The sequence below is a fragment of the Anguilla anguilla genome, chromosome 18, assembly GCF_013347855.1.
Source record: "Anguilla anguilla isolate fAngAng1 chromosome 18, fAngAng1.pri, whole genome shotgun sequence".
In the NCBI taxonomy this organism is placed as follows: domain Eukaryota; kingdom Metazoa; phylum Chordata; class Actinopteri; order Anguilliformes; family Anguillidae; genus Anguilla; species Anguilla anguilla.
The window spans coordinates 22842700-22854402 of NC_049218.1; the positions used below are offsets into that span (position 1 = coordinate 22842700).

Genomic DNA, 11703 nt, shown 5'->3' on the forward strand with positions numbered 1-11703 from the left:
TGTCTTTAGCCTGACCTTTCTCGAGAGTCAGTGGTACAGTGGTATTTTGTTCAAAAATAGCAGCTTGTTGTCAAAGGCCAGCAGAATGTCTCTGTCCATTGTGCGGCGGTGGGAAATAGAAACTGAAGAGGCCATAAATGCTATGTAACGGCACACAGAGGTCGCTAAAAGGTGCACATTTACTCCTAATGGAGGATTTAGCTCACCACATGGGTCTCTGTTGCCTTTGACCAGCTTCTCTAAACTGCCTGCGCCGGGTTGTGCAGCAGACTCACAGAACAGAGCACAGCCATTCTTTCCCTTTCCTCACACTCCTATAAGCGCCCCCCACCCCCCGTCCACCCGCCCCACCCCACCCCACCCCTGACTGCCCCTCCATCCCCCAACCCCGGCATTGTGTACTACTTGTTCTTTGTTCGGGCCAAGAGCATCTGGTCTTAGATACGGGGAAGACTAGGAGAGGAAGCTTGCCATACTGTTTTGTGGAGCCCCAACCGTTTTCCAAGATTTAAAAAAAAGGGGAAAAATCCAAATGGGAGAGGTCACCAGTGAGACAGCACTGACCCTCCGCTGACCCCAGCCTCAGATGGAGTCAAGAAACCAGAGAGCAATAAAAGGAATGCCTAGCCCGAGACTCCCCCAGCAGCATGAGCTAGTGGTGATAAAACTCCAGACATTCCCTCATTTGATGGTGAACTGCCATGTCAGTACATTCTTTTCCTGTTCAAAAAGGAAATATGTATAATATATGTGTGTGTACATATATATATATATATATATATATACACATACATATATGGTGGCATTGCAACATAAGCTTGGAGATTGACATTGGGAAAACCAGGAGAAGCACAGAAAAGTTGATTTCTGTCTTTCATTTCATTCCCTTTTTTCTCCTTCTTTGCTGCCACCCTTCCATCCAATGCAGCCTCCACCAACCATACATCCCTGCAAAAAAAGACTAGTGTGGCCATTGTGTGTGAAGAGTATACTAATTCCTCCCCCTTCGAAACGTGAAATGGAAATATCCGAGCGTGGTAAAAGCAGGAGGACATAAATCACACTGGAACCCCTGAGGTTGCACTCCCGGGGGTCAGCAGAGGTCAGGGCGTTGTTTCCGAATGTTTTGGGGAGAGTCAGCCTAGAGTAGCTTTCTGCTAGGGGGGGTTGGGGTTGGGGGGTCAGACGCTATAGATGCTAAATACATAGATACAAGGGTACGTGCAGATTCAGAGATGCACTTTCCCAGTTTTTACTGAACATCTGTCACATTTTCCTCTCCCTGACTTGTCAGAAGTGTTTATGTTAAATGGCCGACTTGTCGAGGTTCCTGTTTAAAAAAGGCAAAACACGCCGAGCACAGAGCAGCCTCATTGGGGGATGGCTGCCCCTCACAGAAATGGCCGCCGTTACAAAATGCAGAAAGATCTGGTGTCTGCCGAGGTTCTCTGGGGCTCCCGTGTTTGTTTTACTATGAAGGCGAACGTTGAGTACGCGCAAGCTGGTACAGGCTGAAGTCCTCAGTCAGGCTGGTGTTAGCATTTCAGGTGCTTGTTATACGATTTGTGATACTTCCCAGCCATTTCTTGTAAACCAAAGAGAGCTGAGGCCTTCTGCTGTGTTGGGGTGGGGGTAGGGGTGGGGTGGGGGGGGGAGTAGGGGTGGGGGGGTGTAGGTGGGGGGGGGGGGGGGCGCTGGACTGAGCAAGGAGGCGTGACAGCTGGTTTGTGCTGCGCTAGGAGAAAGCCCTAATGCTGAAATGTGGACCCCTTCCATTTTTTTCGACCCACAAATCTTACTCTTCAGTACAATGGCCTTGATCCAATCAACATATGGTGTTAACTTTGACTCACAATGTGAGTATACAAGTATATATAAGACTGTTCTTATGTTCTCTTATCCACAGTTTGCAAGTTCAGCCATGACTAAAATTATCTCATCAAACTGTGTTTGTGATAAATAAAAATTAAATTTATTTGTAAGTCAAAGTTAAGGACAATTGTTGGTTGTATCTATAACAAGTTGAGGACAAATGATTGGTTGATTCCTGGTTAAGGAAAAAATATTGAATTCATTCAGGTTAATGTTTTGTTTTTTTCATTCAGTAACAGTTCTAACACGATGTTTGTTGCTATCTCCTTCTGTCTCAGGTTCATTAACGCAAGACGGAGAATAGTACAGCCCATGATAGACCAGTCCAATCGAGCAGGCAAGTAATTCTGTTGAAGCCCTGGAGGCAAATCCCCCTCAGGCCATGCACTGGGATGTCTCCTGTTTGCTAACTGGACTGCCATACTGTGCCAAGAGTGGCTTAATACAAAAATCCACCCAAATAGCCAACACAGGAATCACCTTGATGTGACATCTTCAGCCCAACAGTTTTTAATTAAATTAAGTGTTTAATTTGCATGTGGATGAAAACAGAATCAAACAAAGTTAGCTGGATGTCGTGGTACTAATGTGGCCATTTGTAAATTGTTTTTCTTGGTGCATAGCTTGTGGTGAAGTGCTGTAATCTCCTGTAATAAGAGTTCAGGTTTTGGGCTGCATTGGTGAAAGTTCAAAGATGTTCACAGTGGTGAAACTGTTGTTGTCTGAATAGCACACAAAAAGTCTGCATGTACCCATTCAGCTTCATTCATAAGATGAAGATGTACTTTTTAGCCTTAACTGCTGTAATTCTGATGTGAGGTTATTTTGTTGCCATAATTCTGTGGAAGCAGAAATTCCATTAAAAAGTGTGATAATAATCCTAGCTGCTCTGTTTAAAATGTAAAGGTTGTTTGGATTTTATGTTGGAAGTTGTGTCCATCTTTTTTTAAGGAAATACGGACTAAAGCAATGACCTTTTGTGAACTAAACAGATGATCCTTGCCCCAAAGAAATCTCTGAAACTTAATTAAAATACTAATTAACCACTGTCCTGTGCCCATTGCCCTTTTCCAGTAAGTCAAGGCACACCCTACAACCCAGATGGCCAGCCAATGGGAGGGTTTGTCATGGACGGCCAACAGCACATGGGAATTAGACCACCTGGTAAGATCTTGGCTTGTTCCCCTTTCCCACCCCCCTCAGCACTGCTATCCTCCTGTGGTTGCCTGGGGGGGGATAGCTCTCACACAGTTTCACAGGTGTAGTCCATCACATTACAGCCCCGATTTAGCTCTGGCTCTCTCTCTCGCACTGCGCTCTCCTTTGTGTGTGTGTGTGTGTGTCTGTTTCACTGTCCCTGCTGTTCTTTTGCATCCATCCTGTCAAGAGCTAACCATGCCTCTCATCAGTTCACTGGGTCTTCTGGGAGCCTAATCTTCTTTTCCCTCCACTCCGCTCCTCTTTTATTATTTATTTGGGAAATATCCCCTTCCACCTCCTTCTGTGTTTTGGCTTTCGGTCCTGCTCTCCCTGTTGGTCTTCTCATCTCCTGGCGTTCTTCTCGCTTTTTTATCTCCTTTTAGGGCCTATGAGTGGAATGGGAATGAATATGGGCATGGAGGGGCAGTGGCACTACATGTAACCTTCTTCTAGTTAACCAATCGCAAAGCAGAGGGGGAAGTAAGTACAAATTAAACACCTTCTTCTAGTTAACCAATCACAAAGCAGAGAGAGAAGTACAACTTAAGTACTTCTATTTAACCAATCACTTTGTGTCACCACCAACTGGATGCATTGCCTCCCTTTATTTAGCTACATATAAAGTGCTGGTCATCAAGAGACTGCCACAGTGCATTGAGATGTGGGCGATAAAAAAATGAAATGTGTGACAAAAAATAAAATATTGCAACAATTTAAATATTTATTGAAGGGTTACATTTTTTAAGTGCCAGAATTGGGGGGCACTTACAACATTAAAGACTTCTCAGAATTTTACTTCTTAGCTCAATCTGCACAGGTAAAAGTGTATGTTAATACAGTGGAGCTTAATGGCTACTTAATTGCATAATGGATTATAGCATAGTTTGGGTATTTACATAGAATTGCCAAATCCCAAACCATTTCCCATTCATTCCATTGGAAAGAGATTGCATATTTTTAGAAACCAATAATGCATATTTCAGATATTTCCCAGGGATTATTTCCAATTACATCCCATAATGATTTATAAATATATGTTAAAGTCAGAAGATATGGCATAAATAAATGGACAGTTGCCTTATAAAGACACTAAACCACAAAAATGTGTGAACATGGGCATTATGGGCATTTCTATCGTAAATCACGTCCTTAGCGGGTGCCTGAGTGGGCACTATGTTTCATACTTTTACAGTATGCAATTAAGCGGATTCCACGGTAGTTAATATAGCGTGTCTAGAGTTGGACGTAAACTTGAAAGCAGTCAAACTTTGAAAATAACGGGATTGTACCGGTAAATTCACAGACAATTTCTAAACGTTTTAGAAATTTTATTTTTTCGCAAATTGTTCTATAGGCAACTTGAAAAAACACTTAGGTGGCCTGTCTAAGACATTTAAATGCAGGAAAAACCCCGTACTCATTAATCACTTTCTGCTAGTTCACTAATTGCAAAGCCAAGGCTGAAGGTAGTACAAAAAAGGCTACATGCATTTTTATGATCAGCATTTTGCAGCACAAAAGCAGGCACACTTGTGGATGTGTGTGGTTGTTGTGCTTTCCAGTGTGCAGTTTCCTTTAGTCCTCCTGAATGCTCCTGCTGTCAGTTTCTCATGCCCATTCACTTCTCACTTTTATGGTTTTTCACTTTTTAACGCAAGAAAATGCTACTGCTGCTAAAAAAAAGACATCTTCAGGTGATAAATCTGTCACACTATCAACATCAAACATAAGAAAACAGCTCACGTGTCTGAGAAAAAGGTTGGGGTGAGAGGGAAAGAGAGAGAGTGAGAGAGAGTACTTGGAAAAAAGGCAAAGGAGGAGGCAGAGGTTGGGGTGTCAGGACAAGGGGGGTTGGTGGGATGTTACCATAGCAACAGCCTGATTGGCAAAATGTAAGCAGTGTGCTGCAGTGCAGGGAGACTGGAAAGAGCATGTCCCTAAAGTGACATAAATCTGTCTCAGTGCAGTTGATGCATGAGTTACATTAATAAACTAACCTGCATGACAGCGCAAGAAAAAGCTAATGGACTGAGCCTAAGAAAAATACACACCTGCGTGAACTTTCATCTGACCAGTGCCCTATGGAATCTTTGGGCAAAACGGGCCCCTACCATCGACTTAGTTTGCCCATCGCTTTCCATCCCAGCATAATAGGATTACTTATGATGAAAGGAAGAGAAACAAACCAGAGTAGAATGCACAGGTTTGCACAGCAGGACGCGAGACTTAGCTCGAAGCTAATTGACTATATCCAAATTAAATATGCCATCACTAACAGTGTGACAAATGGATTTGACTTGTTCGGTATACAAAAATAGAGATCATTAACATAGTCTCCCGCAGAATAGTCTGCAAACTCTGCTCTGCCGGAGCGTCCGCCATTCTGCTCTCTCCGGCGCTGAAAATGCGGGTTCTCGTTTCTCTCTATCCCGTGATTTTAAAACGGCATTAGCATTTGTGAGCCCGTGGACGTGTTTTGTATAAATATGTGTGTGTGCGCATGTGGCTGGCGTGTCCCCCTGTCCGATACTCCGAATGCCCTCGCTCCAGCGGCTGTACCCGTTCCCGCAAGACTGTGGAAGAAGCTCCCTTAAACCCTCTCAATTTGCTTTCCCGAATTCTGTAATTGGGCCAGGCGTGGAATCGGAGATGAGATGGGGAGAAGAGACGGAGAAAGAGGTGGAGAGAGGAAAGGGAACGAGTGTGCGAGAGAGTGAGAAATTTGGCACCGCTGTTGAAAATGCATGCGCTTCATGGCTTCGTCATTGAAATTTCCTATCTTGGCAAATTTAACTATTGTTCCTTTAGTTTCTAGGTCAATTAAATGTAAGTGATGTGTTATACCCTTCATGACCAATTAAATTAATAGGTTATTTGAAAAAAAACATTATCGTATTTGATTAAGGACTGAGGGTACATAATATTTTATAAGCAATTTTCATTAGTTGGGAAATTTTCCTTAAGGCAAAATTAAGACTGTAGTCCCTGAGACCTGAAATGGAAGTGTTCCAAGCAGTCACACTGTAACATTACTTAAACCAAAACCAATTTAACCTACTTAACAGGAGTGTTATGCTTTCAGTACTTGACAATTATGAAGCTTATAGCTCTTGGAAACAATACAGGAGTATTGTTGACATACATGACTACATGAAAGAAATCATAAGCCCAGAACATACTATTTTTTAAAAATCTACTAGTGCTCCTCTCATACTTTTCAATGTTCCTTACTGTAGGATTGTTGTAGGCAGTGCTGGCCTTCCCATCAAGTCTTGAAATCAGAGAGATGTCATACTGTCCTTGTGAAACCTGATGCAATTCTTTTATAAAAACTGTAAACAGTCTGTGATTTCAGTGCACACATTCCAAGTTTCACTGCTAGTTGTAATTACTGGAAAGTCAAATTGTGAGTGTGAATCTTAGGTCTGAAGGAGAGCGGAGATTATACTGTGTGTTCTGAGCTGGCAGCTAACGTTTCCGGTCTCGGTCACTGGATTAATCGGTATTGTTTACATTAGACATTACTTCACACGCGGAGACGAATCGTGCGTACGAGCACAAATAAGGCCGACGGGCTTGCGGTGAAGTTGGCGGCGGTTAGCCTGTTTGAGGAGCGACCGTCACGCGGGCCCCTTTTGTCACGGAGTTGGTGGCCGTCTCGTCCATTGTGTCGGCGGCGCACGTGCGGGGAGAGGAGTGGGCTCTCAGGTGACAGTGTGTGGGTGTGTGTGGGTGCATCCAGCCCTTCCACTTTGATTGAACACAATGGCTTGGCCTCTCGGCCGGGGCCCGGAGAAAGAGCCACTCACCTCCCGCATTGTGTCAAAAAGAAAAACCACTCCGCAAGATAAGTGCTCCGAACACAAGGTTGAAAAGATAGGATTCATTTACCTCATTTTTCACAGGTTGTATGGTCTCTCCCAGTGCACAAATTGTGCTGCATTTGTGAGTGGGTGTCACTGCAACAGATGAATGTGTTTTACTTGTGGTGGCCTTAGGTAACACAAGCTATAACCCAATGTCTCCCCTTGAAATATAGCAGAAGAAATTGTATAAACTGGATGATTTCTTCAAATTTTACCACTCTTTTTGCTTTATGTAGCAATTCTTTAACATGTAAAACAACAATTTGAAAAAAATGCATTATAAAAAATTGCCCTGAAACTAGGTCAGGGCAGTGATTACATCACTAAGTGAATGCTTTAACTTTACGGATTTCTCCATTGTATAAAGTAACAAAAAGAATCCAAAAGTATTACTTGAGCTGACCTTGAACTCTCTGACTTCCTTTAATATCATTCTAGCCGACATGTATGACTGAGCAAATAATAAAATTAAATAAATCAAGCCAGGAGCAACGCATAAAAGGAATGCAGGCCAGGATGATGCGAATGTGACCATTTGTTTAACCAATGGTCTCTTCATGGAACGTCATACAATCTCCGGCATGTTTTTAAAAAGCTTCTGCTTTTTTCCATCTGCAGGGCATTGCTTTCTTTGTCAGGCATTATGGAGTGATGAATGTCATTCAAAAGTGAGAGGGTTTCAAAGTTATGCTATAACTTTAACAACAAAGGCTTTACCATGGAAACGTATATTTTTTGCTACAGTGATAAATGGTATTGATGCACACACTGCCTTGTCGTGGTTCTGTGATTGTGAAGCTCTCTGCTGACCGGTGTGCCTTGTTCCCACGCAGGACTGCAGGGCATGCCAGGGGACTACCTGTCTCACGGTGGCCCGATGGCCATGGCTATGGGGCAGCCCGGCTACGGCCCGGCTCCGATGCACCCCCACCCGGCCCAGCTGCGGCACGGGCCCCCCATGCGCGCCTACATCCCCGGGCACCCTCACCACCCAGCGATGCTGATGCACGGAGGACCGGCCCACCCTGCCATGCCCATCTCAGCCTCCAGCCCCCCTGTGCTGAGCCCAGGAGACCCCTCCGCGGGCGGACAGGCCGTGGACGTCCACGCCCAGTAGTTTTTTTAAAAAAGGATTCATTTGTGTATTATCAATCAGAGACGCTGTAGACGAGAAACATGTCGGTCTTTCCTCCGGTGCTGTCGGACATGTACCCACTTCACCCAGAGACCCAGGAGCTTGATTCTGGGGGACGGATTTGGACCAAGGCAATGCCCTGGGACACTTTAACAAAGCAAGTGCCCTGTAATCAACATTGAAATGAGAGAGAGAGAGAGTGTGTGTGTGTGTTTGTGTGAGAAAGAGAGACAGAGAGAAAGAAAGAGAGACTATATCAACTCCTGGGGGTGGGGGAAGAGTGAGAGAGAAAGAGGAAGATATGCTGTATACTGTTGTAAAATTAAGTTGGACTTAATTCTTGTAAATGCTATCGTATTGTTCTGCATATTATGTTGTTTCTAATAGATTTTTTTTTTAAAAAGGATGTGAATTTTTTTCTTTCCACACTATGTGTGTGCCATTTATGTAGACTTTGACCTCCTTCCCGGACCATCTTACTTAAACAAAAATGAAAAGATTGAACTAACCAGTCATTCGTCCATCCAGTTGATAAGCCTTACTTTTCCTCTGTATAAAAATACATTCAAAAAGTTAAAAAAAAAACAACAAAAACAAAACAAAGGGAAAAAAATAAAAGGGCTTGTGTGCGATTTTAGGGCATTAGACAATTGTGTCTGGTGAAAAAACCAAGCTGCCCCAGGATTTCGTTGGGTAGTTGGTCTCCGTACCCTGAGACTTGCTTCTTGTATCCCTCATTTATTTCCTGTCCATATCTCGATTGGCCTTGCCTGATGAGCAGTGGGAGGGTTGGAAAAGGCTGCAGCCACCCACGCTGATTGCGCAGCTGCTCCTATAGGAAGCAATTTAGGAACCCAAAGGTGTGTGTGTACTTCCAAGTATCATGTCAGTGCATCTGTCTTGCACAAAAATGACAACGTTGCAATGTGGGCTGTTAGCCCTCGAAAATAACCAAGACCTAGATTCAATCTAACAGGCAGTGTGATTTGTCCTTATCTTCAACCCATTTAAGCAACAACCTGCAGTTGTTTCATTTCTTGCACATTTTAAAGAAGTGAAACAGCCACTGTAGCCATAAGGCTGTACAGGAAGCAATACAGCAAAGGTTTTACAGAATACAGAATTTATTACTGAAGTTTGAGGATAACGCAGTCACAGTGCGGTGCACGTTAAGCCTGGGCCTAAATTAACAGACTCCTATTTTTGTTGTACACCAGTCAAGAGTCAACAGTCTTTTCCATGGTAACATCTTGGGAGAGTTTATGTATACATTGTAAATAAATAAATTTTGTGGAAAGAAAGGACTGAAAAAAAAACACAATCTGTAATTTTGTTTTTAAACTATCTGTCTGAGTTTGATTTATTTATTTATTTGCATGAATCTATCTCTATTGTGAGATAAACTTGAAGCGTTGCTCTGGTTAAAGAAATACCTGTGGATTTTATTTTTCTTTTTATCATACCAACTTTGACGCACTAATAAGGAACATAAATAAGCATCACTTGGAATTACATTAACTTTTAATATCAGCACAACGTGACGTTGATTTAATAAAATAAAAAATAAAACAAAATCCTGAATTATATCATGCTATGTGTTTAGCACATAAGCTGCTTCGACCTACCACTGGTTTCTAAACAGTTATCTGCAAACACAACACTCTCCGTGCTCTTGGTGATGCAACTGTATATTTGCCTTTTTCGAAGTTGTATACTTTAACGGCAGTTTCGCACCAAAAAGTTATAGGCCTACCACAGACCTTTACCCCTACAATCAAACATCCGAACACGCTCACATTACATTGAGGCTTGTAGCAAAAAAAAAAGCATTGCGTATATATCATGTCTCCTGCAGCCATAGCCTACTGTTGTTTGTGTTTTTACTGAATTAGCCTACTTATTTTATTTGCGAGTCCGGCCATTTTTAACAGAACTTACGGGGAAGGAAATTGGTTTCTTCCGGGAGTAGGCTACTCCAGCTCTACAGGCCTTCTGTTATATAGGCAATGGACTTAAAAGTCAGTTTTTTGAAATTGCCCAAATTAAGCTTCGTACTGTCTGAAATGCCAGCTGCCACACGGCTCGACACATGTAAACTTTAATCTTTTTTTCTGTTTCTGGAAAACGCCGGCCGAGAGACGAAGACAGGTAAGCCGAAAGTAAGGATATCCTTTCTGGGCCATGAGGACAAGCGAGCTGTGGCACTAGGCCTATAGGCAAAACGGACCTAAAATCAATGAACATTAACGCTAATAATAAACGCTACAGACCAGTCTGCTCTTCTAATGTAGCCTAGATATACCTTATTTGTCGCGAAATAATGGTTTAAACTTCAAACCTAATATGTTTGAATTTAAATAAGCAGTAGAATAGGTTTCATCTGCCGTATTTTAGTAAACGCACCAGCTGTTATGTTGTTTTGTGTTCTGAGACGTCTTAAAATCAGTATTTTAACCAGCACGCCATTGCTTTCTGGGCTGGGGCTAATGCGCAACAAATGTGTATATAATGCTGGAATTCTCTTGGACGGACGACGGGAGCAGAGTAGAGGGGTACCGCCCGGATACAAATAGGGAATTAGCCTATCCGTCTTTTAGAATTAAAATTAATTTAGATAAAATTGCCTCAAACATTTAAAAGGAAAGATTAGTTCCCCATCACGGCTTATTGAACCCAGTCAATGGCCCAGTTGAGAATGTTTTCGATTCTGAACTCTCCAGTTGCTTGTTGTCGCCCAGAAACATAACATTTCAAAGTCAGGAGGTGAAAGGGGGGAAGACATACAGCAAAACCGAAGTTTTATTTTCAGAAAACTAATTTATATAATTTAGGGGGTAAGTATAATTTTATATTTTGCTTTTTATGCCGATTGAGCAAAAACATAAATCAACGTGCCCTCCTTTCCCGGAGCCAAGCGACCACCCCCACCAACTATAGTTTTTTCTTCCCTCCCCTTTTTACTGCCCTACCCAAGTGAACACGATTTAAACTCTAGAATCCAGATAGTTAAACCCGGACGACGTTTTAATTGCACTGCCCCCTTCCCCAACTCTGAGCTAGGAGCTCTTCGGCGTTGAATTCCAAAGCATTGCTCCATTCGGAGCTCTGGAGACATGCACGGATAAATCCCATGTTTGACTGCCATCTTTAGGGGATGTGGAAAACTGTCTCTTTACGGATACGTTTTTATTTTATTTGCGCGTGAGTAAAGCGTAGATTGTGACTACACGAATGAAACAGTCATCGAGCCCCTAACTAATTCCTGACACTATTTTAAATGTAATTCTCTTGGGTTCAGATTTGCAAGCCCAAAGCAATTTGTAACTCTATCTAATGTCGGCACGGAATAGGAAACATTTTCCCTACGCGACTAATTCCGTCAGTCCGCCACACATAATAACACCCACAACGTCTGTTTAACAAACTAACATATCTGGGGTAGGCGGTACTCTAAGTTAGACAGTAGTGCCACCTAACCTTGAGTGATGTCTACTTTGGTTTTTTTATTATTACTTGCCCTTTGAAATGTTGGTAGTCTTGGAGTTTTTTGTGTTGTTTTAAACCCTCGAGATCTTGAAACATGTGACTGCATCACTCTGAATACACAATCTCAGCAAGTCCGCCCAAGCA

The 11703-nt window shown here is 42.7% G+C and overlaps 1 protein-coding gene across 2 annotated transcripts in view; it reads left to right on the forward strand.

Annotated features, from left to right (window-relative positions):
- LOC118218110 (homeobox protein Meis1) overlaps positions 1 to 9417 on the forward strand; it is a 68674-nt gene extending 59257 nt beyond the window's left edge. The window contains exons 10-13 of one of the 2 annotated variants that reach the window (XM_035400527.1): positions 2151 to 2209; positions 2947 to 3036; positions 3456 to 3552; positions 7772 to 7910. In XM_035400527.1, the coding sequence (XP_035256418.1) occupies positions 2151 to 2209; positions 2947 to 3036; positions 3456 to 3514 (208 nt within the window). In that variant the 3' untranslated portion in view covers positions 3515 to 3552; positions 7772 to 7910. Of the gene's footprint in view, positions 1 to 2150; positions 2210 to 2946; positions 3037 to 3455; positions 3553 to 7771 lie in introns of both variants that reach the window. The other variant, XM_035400526.1, reaches the window with a different exon arrangement.
- The last annotated feature ends 2286 nt before the right edge of the window (positions 9418 to 11703 follow it).